General features: G+C 32.3%; 1 protein-coding gene across 1 annotated transcript in view; it reads right to left on the reverse strand.

Moving 5' to 3' along the window:
- LOC114344837 (phosphatidylinositol 4,5-bisphosphate 3-kinase catalytic subunit beta isoform) overlaps positions 1-22,038 on the reverse strand; it is a 998,515-nt gene that overhangs the window by 493,791 nt on the left and 482,686 nt on the right. Inside the window, exon 6 of the mRNA XM_050644876.1 lies at positions 20,144-20,349. Coding sequence (XP_050500833.1) covers positions 20,144-20,349 — 206 coding nt within the window. The remainder of the gene's footprint in view (positions 1-20,143; positions 20,350-22,038) is intronic.

A 22,038-nucleotide genomic window follows, 5' to 3' on the forward strand; every position in this document is an offset into this window, starting at 1 on the left:
TGGTCCTGGGTGCAAATAGTTTACATGGTAATGTGTACATATTAATTTTGTTAAAGCATGAAATTTTGGTAATAGGATTGGAGTTTTTATATTATTTGGTAACATTGTATGTAAAAGTCGTCCTCCTACCTTTAATACATCATTATCTAAAATAGGTGATAAATGAATTAATTTGGATTTTTTATTTAATGGTTTTTTATTTGCCAAGCTAACAATTTCATCTTGAAAAGATTCTGCTTGAACAAGTTTTATTAATATTAAAAATGAGTCATTTAGTTCTTTTACACTTAAAAGCATGCTATCTGTTCTAGTTTTAGTTTTAATAGATATTGTAAATCTTATAAGATATGCAAATACTCTTTTTAGTTTATATAAATTTGAAAATCTACTAATAAAATTCGAAATCCAACTTATGTGTATATTGGAAGATAAGGTTGTTTGTACTGACTGCTTAAGTTCTGGTATTTCTTCTAGTTCTCGAAGTGAATTAATCGGCAAAGTATTGGGATGTTGTCTCAAAAAATGTGGCCCATGAAACCAAAGGTTGGATTCAATGAAAGATTCGGGAAGAATTCCGCGACTAGCAATATCTGCCGGATTTTCCTTAGTGTTGACATAGTGCCAACTGTTCACAGTGGTGAGAGATTGGATTTTAGCTACTCTATTAGATACAAATACCTGTAACTGGTGCGGCTCTAGTTTCAACCAACATAATACTATATTTGAGTCAGACCACTTATAAATTGGAACATACACAACTGGTAAGGCTTTTACAACCTTATTAATAAGTTGAGAACCTAAGAGAGCTGCACATAATTCAAGTTTCGGGATTGTTAATTGTTTGAGAGGTGCAACCTTTGTCTTTGAACATAAAATATGAGAATTGTACTCATTATTTTTACCAACACTGGATATATAAATGCTACTTGCATAAGCTTTAAGAGAAGCATTACAAAAGCAATGGATGCCAATGATTTGACTGTATGGTCCAACAACGGATCTTGGAATACGTAATGAATTTAACTGAGGTAACTGGTTATATAACTGCCTCCAGGATTTATTTAACTCTGGAGGTACAGGTTCATCCCATGGTTTTTGAAGTTGGAACAATTTTTGAATAATTATTTTGGCAATTATAATAACTGGACTGAGAAGACCCATTGGATCCCAAATTTTAGAAATAATGGATAAAATTTGACGTTTAGTAAATAAAACAGGCATTTCACAAAGTGATATTTTATAACAAAGGAGGTCTTGGCGACTCATCCATTGAATTCCAAGAGTTCTGGTACTCTCAGAGCTTCCAATATCAATGATATTATTGGAAATATCATTGTTATCAACGTGAACAAGGGTATCAGGAGTATTAGAAATCCAGTTTCTTAAGATAAAATTTCCGGATTTCAATATTTTAAAAATGGTTTTGCATCTCAATTGCAATTTTTCTAAGTCATTTGATCCAGTGAGTAGATCATCTACATAAAAGTCTTGTATCACAGATTTTGCAGCTGAAGGAAACTGAGATTGAAAGTCTAGGGCCAATTGGCGCATACATCTCATGGCTAAGAATGGAGCTGCCTTTTGTTCATAAGTTACTGTGGTAAATTTAAATGTGTCAAGACTATCAGCTGGATTTTCTCTCCAAACAATTTGTTGAAGGGTTTGGTCCTCTTCATGTATCATTACTTGTCTGTACATTTTTGACACATCCGCAGAAACAACGTGGGTGTACTGTCTAAATCGTACTAGAATGTCAAAAATATCGTTTTGAATTTTGTGTCCTGTATACTGAAGATCAGTGAGAGACCAACCAGAAGTACTAGGACAGGAGCCATCAAAAACTACTCTGAGTCTAGTAGTAAGACTGGTGTCTTTTAAAACTCCATGGTGGGGTAAAAAATAGGATTTAGAAAATATATTTTTCATATCGACCTTAACCATATGTCCCAGGTTTTGATATTCTTTAATAAAGTCATGGTACAAATCACTAAGTTCTGGATTTTTGGTAAATCGTTTTTCTAATAATAGAAATCTGCTGACAGCAGTATCTAAGGAGTCTCCTAACAAATCAGCAGAGAACTTCAGTGGAAGTTTTACTACAAATTGGCCACTTTCGGACCTGGTAGTGCTTTTTTGAAATATTTCTTCACATTCGTCATCATCTTTCGATCATGGTGTAGAATCTTGCATTTCTTCCATTTGCCACAAATGTTTTAACTGGTCATCTTCGGCGATGGCCCTGGTAAAGTTACATGACACACGAGTTGTCTCATAGGGAACAACTCCATTTACAATCCAGCCTAAACGTGTATTTTGCAAATTTGGTAAACCTTTTCCCAGCTTGATTTTGCCATCAATAAGGAGGTCCCAGAATAAATTGGCACCAATAATGGCATCAACATTGGTGGATTCATTAAATAAAGGATCAGATAGCTGAATATTAGATGGGATAACAAAACTTGAAGTATCAAAACTAGCTGACGGAATTTGGTTTGAAATGACTGGTACAACATAAAATATGGATGTAATATTAAAGCTATTGAACTTAGACAACAAAGAAATTTGGCACTTCTTTATTAGAACTGACACTACCTGGTTTATACCACTAACAGCAAGGTTAGTTGGAATCAATGAAAGATTTAATTTTTTACAAAAGTTCTCGCTTATCATATTTATCTGAGCGCCACTGTCTAGAAGCGCACGACATGGTATTAATTTATTATCATTTGACCTGACATTAAAAACAACTGTTGACAAAAGAATTTGTTTATTTTGCAAATCTACTGCTTGTGCAGATAGCTGGTGAGTTGCCATTGGTGGCATATTAACATTCTGTATACTATTTACTAATGTTTCACATGGCTGGGCATTGTTGTCAGAGTCCACTGAAACATGTTGAATGTCATCAAAGTGTATTAAGGAATTATGTTTTAAATGACACTTCAAACACGGTCTTAGTGTACACTGTACACTCTTGAGCCCTGTGCCCAATTCTTAGGCAATTGTGACACAATTTTAAATCATTAACTTTACCTAATCTGCCTTTGGTATCTAGTTTGAGGAATTGAATACAAGAATATATATAATGATTGCCTTTACACAAAACACAACTCTTTTTCTGTGCTAAATTTACTTGGACCGCTCTCTTATGACCTTCACGGTTTGTATATTTGTAATTGGAATTGGAATTATTATTATTATGATTGTGATGGGCATTATGAGAACTTTGGTCTTGGATTTCTTCCAAAGTATCTACTTTCGTCTTTAAGAAATTAAAGAATTCCATTAAGGTAGGGAGTTCCTCTTTGGTGCGAAACTCTTTCCATTCTCTATAACTCTGTTTATCAAGTTTATCAGAAATAATGTTTATTAACAATAAATCACTTAGGCACTCTTTTGTTATCTGCAAACTTTCAATTGAAGTGACACTATCTGACACATTATCTAACAATTGTCTTAGATGCTTTGGAGACTCTTTATTAATTGACTCTAAACTAAAAATGGTTTTAATGTGTTTGTTTACTAACAACCTTTTATTGTCAAATCTCTGACAGAGAGCATCAAAGGCAGTTTGGTAATAGTCACCAGAAAATTCAATTTTATTTATTATACGTTTCGCATACCCATCCACATATTGTCGCAAAAGCTGAAACTTATGACTGTTTGACAAAGGACTGTTATGAATGACACTAGTAAACATGGATTTAAATTCTAACCAAGTTTCTAACTCCCCAGTGAAGACTTTGATTTTCATTTTTGGTAACAAAAGGTGTACTTGAGGAGTAGAACTCAAACTAGTATCATGTGAAGACTGAAATGTGTTACTTTCAATATAACCTTTCAAAAAACCCATAGCTTTAAAATACCTATTTTCAAATAATTCATTTTCCTCATACTGTTCTTTTAATTTGTCTTCCGGTGTTAAAATTTCAATTTGCAGTTGAACATCTTGAAATTCTTTTAATAGACTGGCATTCATTTCATATCTTAATTGAATTTCTGACAGAGGTGGTTTACTACTTGGCGTAGCAGCTTTTATTATATTAACATAAGACTCTAAATTGGTCAATTTTCCCTTGTAAGAACCCCTTGTTCTTATATGATTGGCTAAAGTCATTTTTTGGCGATTTATGGCAATCCCACAAACTTGTTAGCAAATTAATATTAATTAAAATTAAATTTATTCTATATTAAATCAAAACAAAACTTCAAAATGCACTGTTTTGCTTAATTCAGAAATAAAAATAAGTTTATGATATAATAGCAAAAAGGACAGACTTATCTTCAAGTTTTGGACGTCGCTTGGTGCACGGTACCTTGACAATAAAGGAATCTATTGGAATTACTTATATCTTCTAGTCTTGGAAGTCGCTTGGTGGACGATAACTGGAAAATATACCAATATAGTGTAACTTCAAACCCACTTGGAAACGTGGCTGTTGGCACTTTTCTTCGTGAATATATCCTTAATTCGACGATGTACGAACAAATGCGGCTCTAATGACCAAAATGGTAGATTTTAATTATGGTATGGACTGTAATTATTTGCGCTGGTATGGATATATTGCATTAAGAAAACTATATTTAAATTTGAAGTTTATTCTGACAACTTGGTAAAACATTCAATTATTTCTCTATTGTTTATCAAGGTGCATGCATCACCATGTAAACATAAATCTTCTTTTTATTTTCTTTTCATAATCTACGAAACTGTCACATAACAAAAAAAGTCAAAAAGTTCCTAACACCTCTACTTAACTTATTCTTACAGTTGTGCTACCTATTTGGCCACGTGCAGTCGTATTAAAAATTGTGAAAAGTATTTTGAGTTCTATAGATAATACTATTGAGAATCTTGTGGGTAAAATTTATATTTTTGTGATTAGATAAGCATTTTATGTTTTTTTAAGAGCGCATCATGAGTGGTGGTTATTATATTTGTAAAAAACCTTTAGGGAAAATTATTTGTCAGTGGGAAAGTAGAGCCATATTTACTCACTGTTGTTGGCAAACGTTTTTCGTCTCTTTATATGACGAAAATAAAGACGATTCTCTGGAAACCCTGAGATACAAACGATTCGCTAAAACAGTGACAAAAAATGCATTTAATCTCTTCTCACTTCCTCCAACACAAGATGCAGCCCGTTTCCACAGACTCCGAGTGTATCACCAGATTCAGTCATGGCTCGGTAAACATTGTGATCCAGAACATTGGGGCTGAAAAAGGCAAAATTTTGGATACCAATCCAAACTTCCAAGCCCCCAGTAGCCCCAAGCTTATCAAATTCATCTTTAGCAGATGCAATGGAAACTGGAAGTGCATGTGGTTGCCGAAAAGCAGACCTCAAATGTTCAGCAGTGTGCCTTTATTGTGGTGATGAAAGTTGCAGCAACATCGTGGACATATTAACATTAATTATTGAAGAAACTGAATTGGTATAGATGAATTACCGACAATGACGCCAACTCTCACTATCATTATACCACAAAAATTCACCTCGGATACTGATTCAGATCTTGACTCGCAGCCTGGACCATCGAGAAAAATAAAAAAAAATAATAACTATGATAGATCTTTTTCGACATATAATAATAAATAATGTTATTTTGTCTAGAAATTGTCCGTGGATTAGGCCTATTGGGGATACCACACAAAGAACCCGCCTCCAGAGTCTACCTCATAGGTGACCGGGAAAGGGGTCAAAAATAGATTAATGATAGCATAGGAATGTTAAAATCATAATAAATAAATATATAGATAGAAAAGTAAGCCCAAGGTTTTGTTTTTATTTTATTCCTATGAGAATTCGAGAATTTTGTCAAATTTGGAGCGCTGTAAAACCTAGATAATAGTATGGTATAACTAGACCCAAACCCAGACATCCAAAGTGAAAGTTATCCTCCCACACCAAATTGTTCTATATGGTCCACATAATGTTCAGAAAAAAGTCACACCATTTTGAGCGTCGGGTTTGCGGTAGAGGGGGAAGAAATCGGTAAATTCGTAGTTTTTTACGTTTTTCGTCAATATTTCTAAAACTATACGATTTAGCATAAACAACCTTCTATACAAAAATGTTTCTACATTAAATTTGAAATAAAAAAGTTTCAAAGTTACTGAGGTAGTATAGTATAATTGGTCCAAAAAAAGGCCTAACCTAAACAAAGTAGAAGTTTTCCTCCAACACCAAATTGTTCTATATGGTCCACATATTGTTCAGTAAAAAGTTACACCATTTTGAGCGTCCGATTTGGGAGGGAGATGGGGGTGAAGTCGGTAAATTAGTAGTTTTTTTACGTTTTTCGTCAATATTTCTAAAACTATGCTTTAGCGTAAACAATGTTCTATACAAAAATGTTCTACATAAAATTTAAAACAAAAAAGGTCGTGTACATAATTGTTATAAAATCAACAGTTCCACAGTTATGGAGGGTGAAAAGTGGAGGTTTTCGATACTTTTTATATTTTTTGGGCAATTTCCTACTGATTTTCTTTAACAGGATTGTGTTTTATAAATCAAATTTGCTATTTCAGTGGTCGATGGTATGTTAGTGATAAGCCCTTGAAGAAACGTCAACCTGACCACCCAAAATCATCATCAATTGTCCAAAAAATATAAAAAGTATCGAAAACCTCCACTTTTCACCCTCCGTAACTCTGGAACCGTTGATTTTATAACAATTATGTATAGGACCTTTTTTGTTTTAAATTTTATGTAGAACATTTTTGTATAGAACATTGTTTACGCTAAAGCATAGTTTTAGAAATATTGACGAAAGATGTAAAAAAAACTACTCATTTACCGACTTCTCCACCATCTCCCCCCAAACCGGACGCTCAAAATGGTGTAACTTTTTACTGAACCACATGTGGACCATATAGAACAATTTGGTGTAGGAGGAAAGCTTTTATTTTGGATGTTTGGGTTAGGTCTTTTTTTGGACAAATTATACTATACTACCTCCGTAACTTTGCAACCGTTCATTTTAGAAGGATTATGCATAGGACCTTTTTTATTTCAATTTGAATGTAGAACATTTTTGTATAGAGGGTTGTTCATGCTAAACCGCACAGTTTTAGAAATACTGACGAAAAACGTAAAAAACTACGAATTTACCGATTGCTCCCCCCTCTCCCCCCAAACCCGATGCTCAAAATGGCGTGACTTTTTTCTGAACATTATGTGGACCATATAGAACAATTTGGTGTTGGATAATAACTTTCACTTTGGATGTCTGGGTTATGCCATCTTTTGGATCAATTCTATCATACTATAAATAAATAAAATTAAACAAGTTTATAGAGGAAATTGTTCGTTGAAAAATCCTCTATAAAATCGCTATGATGTTATTTTATTGTAAAATGAACGGAAAAAAAGTTACAACCTCCAAAAGGAAACTTCTTACAAAATTTTCTCTTATTTTTGTTTATAACTTTTTTGTTGGTCACTTGACGATAAAAAATAATAGATATAAAATTGTAGAAAATTTAATTTGCTACATTTTATGTGTAATTAAATTTTCTGTATGGTTGCTGGTTTAGGAGATACAGCGCGAAAGCCCTTTGCTGCACCCCTTTTTCCAAGATGGCGGCCGGGGGACAAGGGCGGCGACCCCAAAAACTTGAACTTAAGCTTCTACTGAACCCCCCTACACATAAAAAAATAAAATTGACTCCTCTAAGAAATGCAACCCTAAATGTAACATTTCAATGGACTAGACAACGATATGCCCTTCAGAGACAGTGATCTTCTAGACCCTATCCCTATACTGAAGACTGTTCTTTGTTACCGTTTAATTTGGGGACCGTGGTAGTGCGCTTCCGAGGTTACTTTCGCCAAGAAACGTTCCTGACGCGCTGCTGGAAGAGGAAGTGAGTTTAGTTTGTAGGCGTTCGAACTAACCTCAGCAACATTCCAACGTTATAGCTCGAACGAATCCAAAAATATTTGGGTCATATTTCCAGATCTATTTAGATGATTCTCATCTCAAAAAAAAAACACCTAATCTACGTCAAAATGGAAATGAATATATGATTTCAAAATGCGCGTGACTTCGGCTAACATCGGCTATAAGCGCTTGTGATGAGGAACCTTAATCGCTATCCCGAGATAAAAGTTTTTGTTTCGTTTGACACATAAACGTCAAGTTGAAATGTCAAATAAATAAATTTTATTTATTAATGTTAATGTTAAATGGTAGTTTACTATTTTTTTATTTGAGCTATTTACCCAATGATATGTATGTATTATGTATTGGGACCGTGCAAATTCGGCAAAGCGACACCTATTTCTACGCTCTGCAACTTTATTCGCACTTTTAATTATATTGGCCAATAATATTAGTCCTGGTTACTGGATAATTGTCAAGGCCATAGCCCAAAAAAATAATAAGAAGAAAAAATAAGATTCAGGTTATGTTATTAAAACGTAAACAATTCTATGTAGTAAATAAAATTAGTTATTAAAATGGAGTACTGCAAGCAAAATACAATTAATTAAATTTACAAACTAAGTTATCAATCGAAGCAGCGCAGAAAACGACAATAAATATCGCCTCCGTACCACCAGATTGACAACAGGTGGAATACTTTCTTTGGTACACCTCCTGAGACTTTTACAATTTATAAGTCATACAGGTGCCGAGAAAATTAAGATGAGAGAATTTTAAATAATTCACAACTCATCTACTCAGCATGGTAAAGCTCCAACAAGAAAGATTCCTTAATACTCAAAAGAGTAAATGAATTAAAAATGTATAAACATTCTCAATTTCTTTGCAAAACGAAAATGCAGCAGCTGCATAATACTCTGGTTAAAGCGGAGAGTGCAGGAAGAGTCTATACCGGTTTCGGAGATCTTTTTCCCCTCATCAGTAAACCCATATCCTCTTCTCCTGCACTCTCCGCTTTAACCAGAGTATTATGCAGCTGCTGCATTTTCGTTTTGCAAAGAAATTGAGAATGTTTATACATTTTTAATTCATTTACTCTTTTGAGTATTAAGGAATCTTTCTTGTTGGAGCTTTACCATGCTGAGTAGATGAGTTGTGAATTATTTAAAATTCTCTCATCTTAATTTTCTCGGCACCTGTATGACTTATAAATTGTAAAAGTCTCAGGAGGTGTAACCAAAGAAAGTATTCCACCTGTTGTCAATCTGGTGGTACGGAGGCGATATTTATTGTCGTTTTCTGCGCTGCTTCGATTGATAACTTAGTTTGTTTTCCGGTAGATGGCCCTAGTTCATCCGTGACATTTCTTTCTTTGCAATTCGGGAAGGCCCTAAGCTATGGTAAATGGTTAAAGCGGAGAGAAGAGGATATGGGTTTACTGATGAGGGGAAAAAGATCTCCGAAACCGGTATAGACTCTTCCTGCACTCTCCGCTTTAACCAGAGTATTATGCAGCTGCTGCATTTTCGTTTTGCAAAGAAATTGAGAATGTTTATACATTTTTAATTAAATTTACCTTTATATAATAATTGCATATCATATCAATATTGTGGAGCAACATATAATTTTTCTTTTTCAATGACAGTAGATATGAAATGTACGTCAATTTGACAATTTCAATTGACAATATAAATTATTTAAGAAAGTGGCAATATTTCTCCGCTATTCGCGCACGATCGTTTAACCTATCCCTTCCAAGTACTTGCACACCGCGAATATTATATCATTGTGTATACATATTGTGTATTTCATTTTTAATTTTACGAAAAAAAGTTATTCTTCATAAAAAGTTCTGCATGGTCTGAAACTTCAGATTCAACCATGAGATATCAAATTTTATCTACATTGTACGAGGTATGTCAAAAAATATGAATTTCGCTCAAGAGTAAAGTATGTACCTTTATTTTTCACAATATTGAAAATTGTTATGAAAAGTTGTTTGGAATTAAAAACTATGTTCTAATATATGTGCAATTACATCCTAATGAAAAAAAAATTGAAAATTTTTCTCAAATTACGGATACCCAACACCATTTTTATTTATTTTACTATTAATTTACGAAGCAAAGTTATTCTTCATAAAAAGATCTGCATGGTCTAAAATCTAAAGGTACGTATAGATATGCGGGCCGCGCACTTCCCGCCGTCTGTGCGTTGCGCGTTCGTGACGCGTTCGTTAGATTACTACGTGTTTTCAAGTGGCGCACAAACGACGCACCACGATTCAACTTCTGTCGGCGCCTAGAAAGGCGCAGCGCACACACGGCGCGAAGTGGGCGGCGCGCATATCTATGCGTAACTTTAGATGCAACCATCATATATCAAACTTTATTCGAGATCGCTTAAGAGTAAATTTTATAGTTCACAGTATTTAAATGAAAAGGATATAATTGCATTTTTAATTCTAAACAACTCTTCATAATAAATAAACAAAGGTTCTCGTTATAATAATCTTTGCATTTTTAGCTTGTTTTCTATAATTTTTTTTCGGCCCAGGCAGATATTTTTCTTAGATTTTTTGAATCACTCTAAACAAGTGGTTCCCAACTTTTTATATCTGACGACCCACCTTCTGATGTTTTTTCATATTCGCGACCCATCCCTCACCCATGACGATACTAGTGTGATATCTGGCATTGTTTTGACTGAACTAGTGTTCCATCGTGTTTCAGTTAAACCAAAAACAATCTAACTTCGTGTCGAAGTTAGAACCATCTGAAAAGCACATTTCCACATGACTTCACAATGTAGAAGTAACTTCTTACGTTCGCTTCCCATTTCATCACACATTACAGCGAACATCCGAGAGTTTTTAGATTGTGCTTTTATTAAGTTCACAATCTTTACAGCATCATCAAGAGTGCTTTTGAGGTCTGGATTCAACCCTTTAAGAGCCAATGCCTCCCTATGGATGCTGCAATGGGTCCATTGAACTAACGGAGCTACTTCCTTGCACGACACATTTGGACACATCTCGTAAAGAATAAAAGCCAGTTTCTTTCATAGCAGATATTAAACTCTCCTTTACAACAGACATTTCCTCGATTCAATGTTTCACTGTAGTGTTGGATAGAGTTCTTTTACGTATCTGTTGACCTGCTTTTTAATCAAGCAGAAGTGACGAAATTATTACTGTCTCGGACACAATAAGGTTCTCGTCTGCTGTGTGCGGAGCGGTATTTTTTGCTATGAGCAAAGACAACTGAAAAGAGGTCATGGTAATTAATTTTATTACCTTGCCCTGACGCCAAATTCTCCATATTCGACCAAGTGGAGATAAGTTCTTTTTTCTTACTTTGAAAAAACATCAAAGGTTTATTCAAGGTTTCTGCATGTTCAGTTGAAATGTACCTCTGAAGTTTTGAAGGCTTCATACTTTCGTTAGCCAAGGTTTCCGAACAAAGTACGCATTGGGTATATATTCTTCTTCCTCACCTATGAATGTGAATTCTTATTAAAGGTATTCAGGACAATATTTTAGAAACATTTTCTTCCCTTTCTTAACATTTGAAAATACTGGAGAACACTTTAGCATTAGAGTCGAAAATCGTCGATTTAGAGTGCTGGTTTGGGCTCTCTGTTCTAAGTGGAAAATAAGACAGTTTTGCCTTCGCATTGTAACTGAATAAAAATTGTATACATTTTTATTTTATTTTATATTAGTTTTACTCCTTTGAATAACTAGGTCCATTTTCTGTTGGAATTTACCAGCTGAACAGACGGGGTCGTGAATTGTAAGTTTTTGAATTCCCTCTTGTCTTCTTCGCCTCAGCATCCATCTGGTTTGCAATTTTTAGAAGCCATGGAGATGTTACCAGGAAAATGGTCCAATAAGTTTTCAATTAAATATATTTTAGGAATATTTTTAATATTTTTCAATATTTTTAATGTTTCTATTAGGTTGAAAATTTTGACTTTCAGTTGCCAGATGTCGCTAGACACCTACTCCATAAACGTCAGTTGCAACGCGGGGATAAGCTCTCGGAGTTTCGTCACTTGGGGCAGAGAACAGCAAACCTACGCCTCTCTGATGATGACTCCAATTAGAGTTGAAAATCGTCGATTTAGAGTGCTGGTTTGCGCTCTCTGTTCCAAGTGAAAAATAAGACAGTTTTGCCGTCGCATTGCAACTGAATAAAAATGGTATACACTTTTAGTTTATTTTATATTAGTTTTACTCCTTTGAATAACTAGGTCCATTTTCTGCTGGAATTTAACAGCTGAACAGACGGGGTAATGAATTGTAAGTTTTTGAATTCCCTCTTGTCTTCTTCGCTTCAGCATCCATCTGGCTTGCAATTTTTAGAAGCCATGGAGGTGTTACCAGGAAAATGGTCCAATAAGATTTCAATTAAATATCTTTTAGGAATATTTTTAATATTTTTCAATATTTTTAATATTTTTCAATATTTTTAATGTTTCTATTAGGTTGAAAATTTTGACTTTCTTTAAAAAATATCATTTGTGAAATTACGAAGTACCTAAATTCAAGCTCAAACTTCATTCTATCGATTCTTAATAAGTAGTTTGGATGTATGGCAAAACTTATTATTCGGATCTGATAGAAGAAAGTTTGAACTTGAATTTAGGCACTTGATGATTACAAAAAGATTTATTATTCTAATTGGGAAATAAGCCACAATTTAACTTGAAAAAAAAATATTAATAACAAAAAGATATTTTTTACTTTTGTTTTTGGCCTTTAAAAACCCGTCATCTTTCGTTCTTTTTTTAGTTTTAAATTGTTTATAACTCGAAACCGATCAACTTAGGAGAAAAATTCCACAGACCTTTTTTGTTTAGAACGATCCAAAAAATCTAAAATATCCGCTTGAACTTTTTTTTTATTTATAAAAACGCATTTTTTATAGTCAGGACAAAATTATACTGGGCATCCTCTATTTTTTATAATTTTTAACATACTATATTTCATATCCAACAATTTTTATCCATTAAACAGTTCGGTGCCGATCGACCTCATATCGGATCCTCTACTATGGCTCTACTAGCAATATAAATAATACTACATTTTACACTTGCAGATTCATCTGTCGTCATATTAGTTCTAGGAGCTCTAGGAAGCATCCTCTTATAACATTAATGCAACACAATCGTTGAGTTGTCCTTGCAATGATCCTTTCCGAAGTAAATTGTACCTATTCTTATTTATATTGTTCTGAAGCTATTTTCTTGTGGCATTTTTATAATAAATTCCTTTTAATGGGAAACAAGCCACAATTTTACCAAAAAAATGATTTTATTAACGTTTCGAAGCCCAAATCGGGTTTCGTTGTCAATAACATATCGATAAGTCAATAACATATCGAGTTAGTACAAATTTTATATTTTAGTATTACTTATTGTATATCTATGTATTATTAATATTATTTATAATTTAAACATATTAAAGTCAGAATTTGGTATTAGTTTTTTGAAAGTATGTAAATTAAATGTAAGACCAAATACTTACGATGTCGGGATAGTATCACGAGGTTTTTTCCTGGTTTTCCCTCGTGATTTACTATGGAATCTCTAACGCGAGAATTTTACTGTCATCGTTGCATTTGGTTGTCTTTTTAAAGACAGATCACATGCTATGATTTTTTTGTGACGGATATTCTTGAGTTGGGATTGATTTCATGTAATCGAATGAACTATCTTTTAGTAAAGTCGTCCCAGGAACGCAACTCATAAATATTGGCGATATCATTTTAAAGTCTTCTACTTTAAAATGTATAATATACGTCTAAATTGCCAATATAAATGAGTCAGATTAAATTAATTATTAGAAGAATTTTTTTACTTAGCAACAACATTTTTGTTTATTTTAGTAGTATTTTGTAATTTGACAACGAAACCCGATTTGGGCTTCGAAACGTTAATAAAATCATTTTTTTTTTGGTAAAATTGTGGCTTATTTCCCATTAAAAGTAATTTATTATTCTTATTTAGCTGAACTGTACACATGAAGACACATAGGGTGAAATGCATAAAACGTAGTACCTGCTAATGTTTCAAGTATGTACTATATTTTTGAAGATTTTACTACACTTACAAAGCATTACTACACTTACAAATGGTTTATAAGTGTTTTACTACACTTACAAAGCATTTAATGCTTTGTAAGTGTAGTAAAATCTTCAAAAATGTAGTACATACTTGAAGCATTAGCAGGTACTACATTTTATGCATTCCACCCATAAGTGAAAAATACGTTGTTATGGTTGCATTATGTGATGTTTATAATTAAAATACATACATTTTACATTAAAAATGTATAAACATTTTCAATTTTACATTTACATACATTTTACTGTAAAAAGAAGGTTAATTTAGGGGTTCTGTGCATTTCAAAATTTTCTTGCCTGCAAACAAAAGAATACGCTTTATTTTTATAAAAGTAACTATTAGCCCAAGAGCCCGTGCCCGCTACACATTCCATATTTAATAAAAGCTGAAAGTTTCTCTATGCATGTCCCCAGCACAGGTAAAAACGATCAGCGAGTACGGACTTTGGATCGTGGTTACTTGAGCAGGTAACAGGTAGCAGAGGTGTGTAAAATATTATATTACTTTCCTTAAAGTATAAAAGCTGAATCTTATGTTACTTGAACTACTATCAAAAAATAATATCTCAGTAGCCGGACAGTTTCAATAGTTTTTTCACCTTGCCGGACGCATTGAAAGTGTACTGTAGGTACGAGCGCAAGACAATGTACTCGACTGTATATGAACTAATGAGATGGGAGAGATTAAATGTCCAACAAACGACGGCACTGTTGCCAGATTTACCTTTTTCCTTTAAGCGGGAATTTTAAAATTAGTCTAATGCCACTTTGGTTTTAAAAGAGAGTTCTGTATTCTTAAATTTATAACCTTACTTTTACAAGTAATTAGGATTATTTTATTTACATGTAAATATTGAAACAAGTATTGTACTGTGTCATAATTTAAAACTCATGTTGCAGTATTTTGAAAAAAAAATGAAGCTCAAAAGAAATATACTTATACAGTACAAATTATTTTTTAATGGGAATGGAAATTTACGATTTCAAAGGTGAAAATGTGTTGGGATAGTATAGATGGACACTTTTTTATTTTAGTATTAAGTGGTTACATAATTATTCAGAATATTAATAAAATTACTAGTAATTTGAATTAGTTTTAATATGTATTATAATAGTATTAATTCTCATCATGTATCTGGCTAAATAGCTAAGCGCTAAAGCCGCAAAATAAAAAAAATTGAAAAAAACATTCTTAGTGGCCTAGCACATTTACTTTGCCTGGGGGCGAGGCGAGTTAATAAATTCTATTTTCTTATTGCAGTCATTTTGTGACGGCTTAAGAAGTTACATAAATGATGTCTTTAGGCTGTGCAATTTTAACCGTAGAAAGACATCTTTATGACTTGTATTTACATGATATAGGGCTTTTCACTCAGTCATTTGTTTCAAGCTTCTGTCACCTGTTGTCTAATATTAATATATCTATGTCATATGTTATTGATATTGCCAATGATACAAACCAAAGACGTATGACGTAGATATATTAATATTATGTGACGCTTGACCGAAGCTCGAAACAAATGACAATCGATGAAAAGCCCTATTCAATAGGGCATTTCATTCAGTCATTTGTTTCGAGCTTCTGTCATGTGTCACATAATATTAATATATCTACGTCGTACATTATTGGTATATACCAATGATACAAACCAAAGACGTATAACGTAGATACATTAATATTATGTGACTCATGACAAAAGCTCGAAACAAATGACAATTGATGAAAAGCCCTATTGGCGTCTGCATATCAGGATCCGGTAATATGTACTATATTATTTATCTATGATCAGGATATTGCTGGGTGTACACAAGTAAACAACACTTTTTTGATTAAAAGGTTTATTTCATTAAATTGAAATTACTCCCCTACTTTAGTTGACAACATACTCAACAAATTAAGGAATAAAAGGAATAGATCTCTAGCTTATAATGCTACTCCTGACAATTCCAATTCAGAAGTTATGTATAGATCTATATCATACATAGGTTATCCTTCAGACAATATAGCCAAAATCTTAAATAACATTCCTAACTTAAAACTCTCATTTAAATGTAAAGAAAACATCAGGTCTATTTTTTCTCATACTAAAGACAGAATTAAAAAAACTTCTAAAAGTGGCATATATAAATTGTCATGTGGTGACTGTCCTGTGACCTACGTGGGTAGAACGATGCGACCGTTGGATACACGTATTAAAGAACATCTTTCAAAGATCGATAAATCTAGTTTTGGTCATCATTTGCATGCATCGAAACACAGCTTTAGTCCCCAAAGAGATAGTAGGATCCTACATAGCATACCAAATAATAACTATACTAAAATGAATCTACTAGAAGATCTAGAAATAAGTAGAGAAATGAAAAGAAATCCTCAAAACTGTGTTAACACTCAGATTCAATTAAATTGTAAATTTGATCCTATCTTTAAGAAATTTCTTTAATAATTTTGGTTTAGTTTACAATATACCCAACAATTGCTGTAGGTATTTTGAACATTACTTTTTCGGTATTCTTGAGTTTTCTTTCATTGATTACATATAAGTAGAATATTTGAGATTTGACTTAATCTTTTGGTAAATTTGTTAATTTTATAAAATAACAGCTTTTGAACTCTGAACTTGACAAATGAGACTTCTCCTTGGTTTGTTTTCATCTAACTTCTTTTCTACACTTGGTCAAACCATAACGGTTTGTTTTTTAAAAAGAATTTTTGATAACTTACGTACACGTTAACATTTCACTTCAATATTAATATTTGTAATTTTGAAAATTTAACTTTAAAAAAATTTAGTATCTTCACTTAGAATTAATTTAACCAACACATGGCCTTTTAGCCATTTTCAATTTAATTAATTTTTATTTACATACCAATATAGAGGGCGCATAAATTAGTGGTTCCTTCTTTATCATTTGAATGAATGACAGCGCTCAGCTGTTCACGTGAACTCACAACGGTTTGACGCAGCCATGTTGTAATTTTAAAATAAAAAAAGAATTTAGATGTGATAACTTTTAATTTTAAGGGTTTTATACCCAATATCTGTGGCTTTTGCCCAGTATCCATGATTTATCATGTGAGTTTTAACAATTACTCTTCTATGAAGGATTTATAAGAGGACGTAAGTTTTTTCAATCTTTTGTTTATAAAAAATCTCTTATCTTAAATGTCCTTTTAGGAAGCTCTGATGATGGCACGTTATGTGCTGAAAGTACTTAGCTGATTATTAAAAGTTTTTTTACACACTTTCAATTTCTTTGAGAACATACACCTGTTTGCCGGTTTGACCTTTATTTCATTAAGTCAAAACTTATATGGATACAATTTAAATAAGATATTTTTTCTATTTAAGGCAATATAATATAAGATATATATTTTAGTATAACTCTCCTACATTAACAAGCTTTAACACATTCAGTGGCCATGACCTATGGGTAGCATCACGAAGGTTTTACGGAAGGTACTGACGACACATAAGTTATGTGAGTAGTACTGTGTAACTAAATAAATGATTTAAGTATGTGGTACCAGCCAAGGGGAGCTTGTTCGAGATGGGCACCAAACATGTTAATCTGGTCATGCACAGAGACTTATACTATAATATGTTATATCTCATATTGCTCACTATTGTAATGAGTGATCCTGCATACACAAACTATAATATATTATTATGGTTCTGTGTATGCAGGCTCACTCATTACTACTGTAGTGAACAATATGAGATGTAATATTATGAGATATACCTATTATATATTATAGTATAGCTCTCCATGAGTGCCAAGTTTTAAACTTAACTGATAACAACTAATGGATACCCTTTTATCCAAAATTTTATGAAAATTTTGAATGGTCATATTGGTATTAATTCCACAACCCCTTCCTATAACAATAGGCCCATTGTTGGATGTTATTGCAGTAGTTCTACTGGAAATACTTACTAAAATTGTATGTATCTGCATCACTTAGAAGTCTACCCAAAAAGCTATTAATACTCTCTAAACCATCATTAATACATCTTGTATACATAATAGGATTTTTTTCAGAATCAGATATTTTATTAAGATTTACTTACCATGCCCTATCTATGTGCCAGGCACTTAACAGTCTATTAGGAGCAATACCCATTACATTTGACGAGGCATTGTAAAAGGTGTCGCTTATGCCTGATATGAAAACATTTGACTATACATATAATACCAACACAGACATGTATTTAAAAAAAATGGTAAATTAAAGTAGGTATCTTTTCTATTTGAAAATAAGAAAGCAGTACAAAATCCATTCCCAAATTCATCTTTTACTAATACTGTCAATAAGTTCAAAGTCATAGGAATTGAGCCCATGAGTTCCATCGATTGCGATAAAGGATTTACCAAACTTAATTAACATTTCCTTTTGGCACAGTATTAAGGAAAATAAGACAAAAATCATAAATGTTAAATTCAGAATGAATATCCATTAGTATGCCCTGTTGTTTGTAAAATAATATTGGACATGAGTCTGTAAGCATTCAACCCAAAAATAAACACTGGTTGCATCATCATTGTACATATACCCATCTTTCAAATCAATGCCATAAGAGAGTTTAATGTTTGTGATACCTTTTCTTATAAGTAAATCAATTCTTTTTAATTCGCCTCCTATGCTATTATGCTATCCTGAACAGTCTGAAGTTTACTAAAAAAGTAAAATATAGGTATAGGAGAATCAAACACACTAGTTTGAAATTGTAAACTGTAGTAAATATTCATGAGTAATATTTAAAAAGTGGTTTAGTGGTAACATTCTTGTTTTAAATTATATTGTGTATATCGACGGCGGAAAGGCAGGACCTCATAACTGAAAAATTTGTATAAAATGAGTTACTTCGGTTTTCGCTTTAGAATAAGTGTATCAGCACCTATTAAACAGCTTTTAGAGCTGGGAAAGCCTTTTGGAAGCCTTCCGGAAACTTTCCCAGCTGTAATCGCTGTTTAATAGCTGCCGATACACTTATTCTAAAGCGAAAAACTGAAGTAACTCATGTTATAAAAATTTTTCAGTTACGAAGTCCTGCCTTTCCGCCGTCGATATTCAAATATTTTACTTACATTTTTGAAGAAAGTCTCAAAATAAACTTTGAAGAGATATTTATCTGATTTTGATATTTATGTAAGTGCTCTATATCATCCTCATGCCCGTAATGTGTTTTAAAATAGTTTCAATATTTTTAGATACTATTATTCGACTAGTACACCAAATAAACATTTTGCAGGATCCTTGGGATTTTAAAACTCTTTCTCTATCTTGTTTTGTAAAATAATTTGAGGATCACATACATATACATTCATAATAAGATGATTCATGTTCTTGTACTCTTGTTCTCTTCCTGTGCCATCCATACAGTGCAAATCTAAAAAAAAAAACAACATAACAGGTGATTACATGGGCAGTTATACTACTTACAACTTACTTTGTATCTAATCTATTATCTAGTATTACTCTATTAGTATCTACCTACATAAAACTATCTTTGAAATCTAAATTTTTGATATCAACATCAACCTTAATACTTAAAAAATAAATAATAATGTGGAAGTTACACGTACCTACCTAAAAGTTTTTGAATTGCCATTTTATCAACTGGAAAAGACTGCAACATAATGAGTTTGAAATTATGACACAGCACAATATTTATTGTTTCAATTTACATGTAAATAAAATAATAATAATAATCCTAATCACTTGTAAAAGTAAGGTTAAGATTTTTGACTTGAGAAAACAGAACTGTCAAATTTAAAACCAAACTGCTATAAAATTTTAAAATTCCCGCTAAAAGGAATCTGGCAACATTGCCGTCGTTTGCTGGACATTTAATCTCTCCCCTAATGAGATAGGGAGTTCCGTCTACTGCGATCTTTTACTGTGCATCATCAGTCGTATTGTTTATATTTATATATTATTATACAGGGTGTCCCAAAAGTAGCGGGACAGTCGAATATTTCGCGAAATGAACATCCGATCGAAAAACTGAAAAATTATAACGTATCTTGTGACTTCTTTTTTTTTTGTTGTTTATTGCTTATAATAAATAACATCAAAATTCTGCAGCTCTCAAATCTTTAAACTATAACATAAACTTTACCTTTTGATGTGAAGAGTCAATGTAGTAGATTGTTCAATATAAGGATTACTAACTACTGTTCCGAGGGGATGTAATACATCGTCTGAATTCATGTCGTCCGCAAAAGCCCACATGTACAGAGTCATATCCCCACTTTTCAGCTGACCTTTGAAATCATATACCGACGTATTCGCCCAAGCTAATGGATTATTTGATAAGTTATTTTCCTGAAATATAAGGGATATATTTAGCACATTTAAATATAAGTGTTTAAAATGTTTTAATTTCCGAAAACTAGTATAATATGCGTCTGGTCAGCTTATTGAAAAAAAGACCATATTTGGGCAAAGTTATTTACCAGCTATTTTATTGCTGGAATCGAATCTTAAGATTGAATATAGTAGAAATATAGGTATGCAAACAAAACTTTTTATTTTTTTTATACAAAGAGTGTTTAAATATTTATACAGTTTTCAAATTAATATTTTGCATGATCAATACACGTGCGGTAAATTTTTCTAAAAAAAGTCTACAACAGGAGAAAATATGTAGTTTTATTTTGTTATAAATAAATTAATTTATTATAACAAAACAGCATTTTCTACTCGAGTTACTTCGGATTAAAAAAATTAAATTTCCCTATGGAAAGCCGAAAAATAAAGGTTTTTTAAACGTAGGTATACCGATTTTGAACTTAAAAATTCTATTTTCTTTACCTAGTCCTTGTAGTTTTTAATTGGGATTTTGGTATTTTTGGTATTTTTCACGCGTAATACCGATCGTTTTTACTATTATTATACAGAGTGTAACAAAAATACAGGTCATAAATTAAATCACATATTCTGGGACCAAAAATAGTTCGATCGAACCTAACTTACCTTAGTACAAATGTGCACACAAAAAAAGTTATAAAAAAGTTTGAAGTTATAAAATGAAAATCGATTTTTTTTCAATATATCGAAAACTATTATAGATTTTTTATTGAAAATAGACATGTGGCATTCTTATGGCATGAACCATCTTAAAAATAAATTATAGTGAAATTTGTGCACCCCATAAAAATTGTATGGGTTTTTGTTCCCTTAAACCCTCCCAAACTTTTGTGTATGTTCCAAATAAATTACTATTGTGGTACCATTAGTTAAACACAATGTTTTTAAAACTTTTTTGCCTCTTAGCATTTTTTCTATAAGCTAGTATTTATCGAGATATTTTGAATATTTTTCGAATCCACCACATATTTGTATATGGTATAGATAGAATACCTGTTAATAATCTGAAAGTTTATTTATAACTTAAATTTTTAGGAATACTTTGAACCATATATTAAAAAAGAAGCAACATACCGATAATAGGTGCCTTATCGCAAAAATACGAAGAGGAAAAAAGTTTTAAAAACACTGTCTTTAACTAATGGTGCCACAATAACAGTTAAATTGGAACGTACACAAACATTTGGGGGTTTAGAGGAACAAAATTTTTAGGTAAACATATTAAAAAAGAAACCGCATCTCGATAAAAAATGGCTTATTGAAAAAATATTAAGAGACAAAAAGTTTTAAAAACATTCTGTTTAACTAATGGTACCACAATAATAATTTAATTGGAACGTACCCAAAAGTTTGGGGGGGGGGGAGGGGGTTTAAGGGAACAAAACCCCATAAAATTTTTATGGGGTGTACAAATTTTACTGTTATTTTTTGTTAAGATGCTCCTGCCATAAAAATGCCCCATGTCCATTTTCAATAAAAAATATCTCTAATAGTTTTCGATATACATATTGAAAAATATCGATTTTCATTTTGTAACTTTAAAGGGTCATAACTTTTTTTGTGTGCACATTTGTACTAAGGTAAGTTAGGTTCAATCGAACTATTTTTGGTCCCAGAATATGTGACTTCATTTATGACCTACAT

This window comes from Diabrotica virgifera, chromosome 2 (assembly GCF_917563875.1).
Source record: "Diabrotica virgifera virgifera chromosome 2, PGI_DIABVI_V3a".
NCBI classification, from domain to species: Eukaryota; Metazoa; Arthropoda; class Insecta; order Coleoptera; family Chrysomelidae; genus Diabrotica; species Diabrotica virgifera.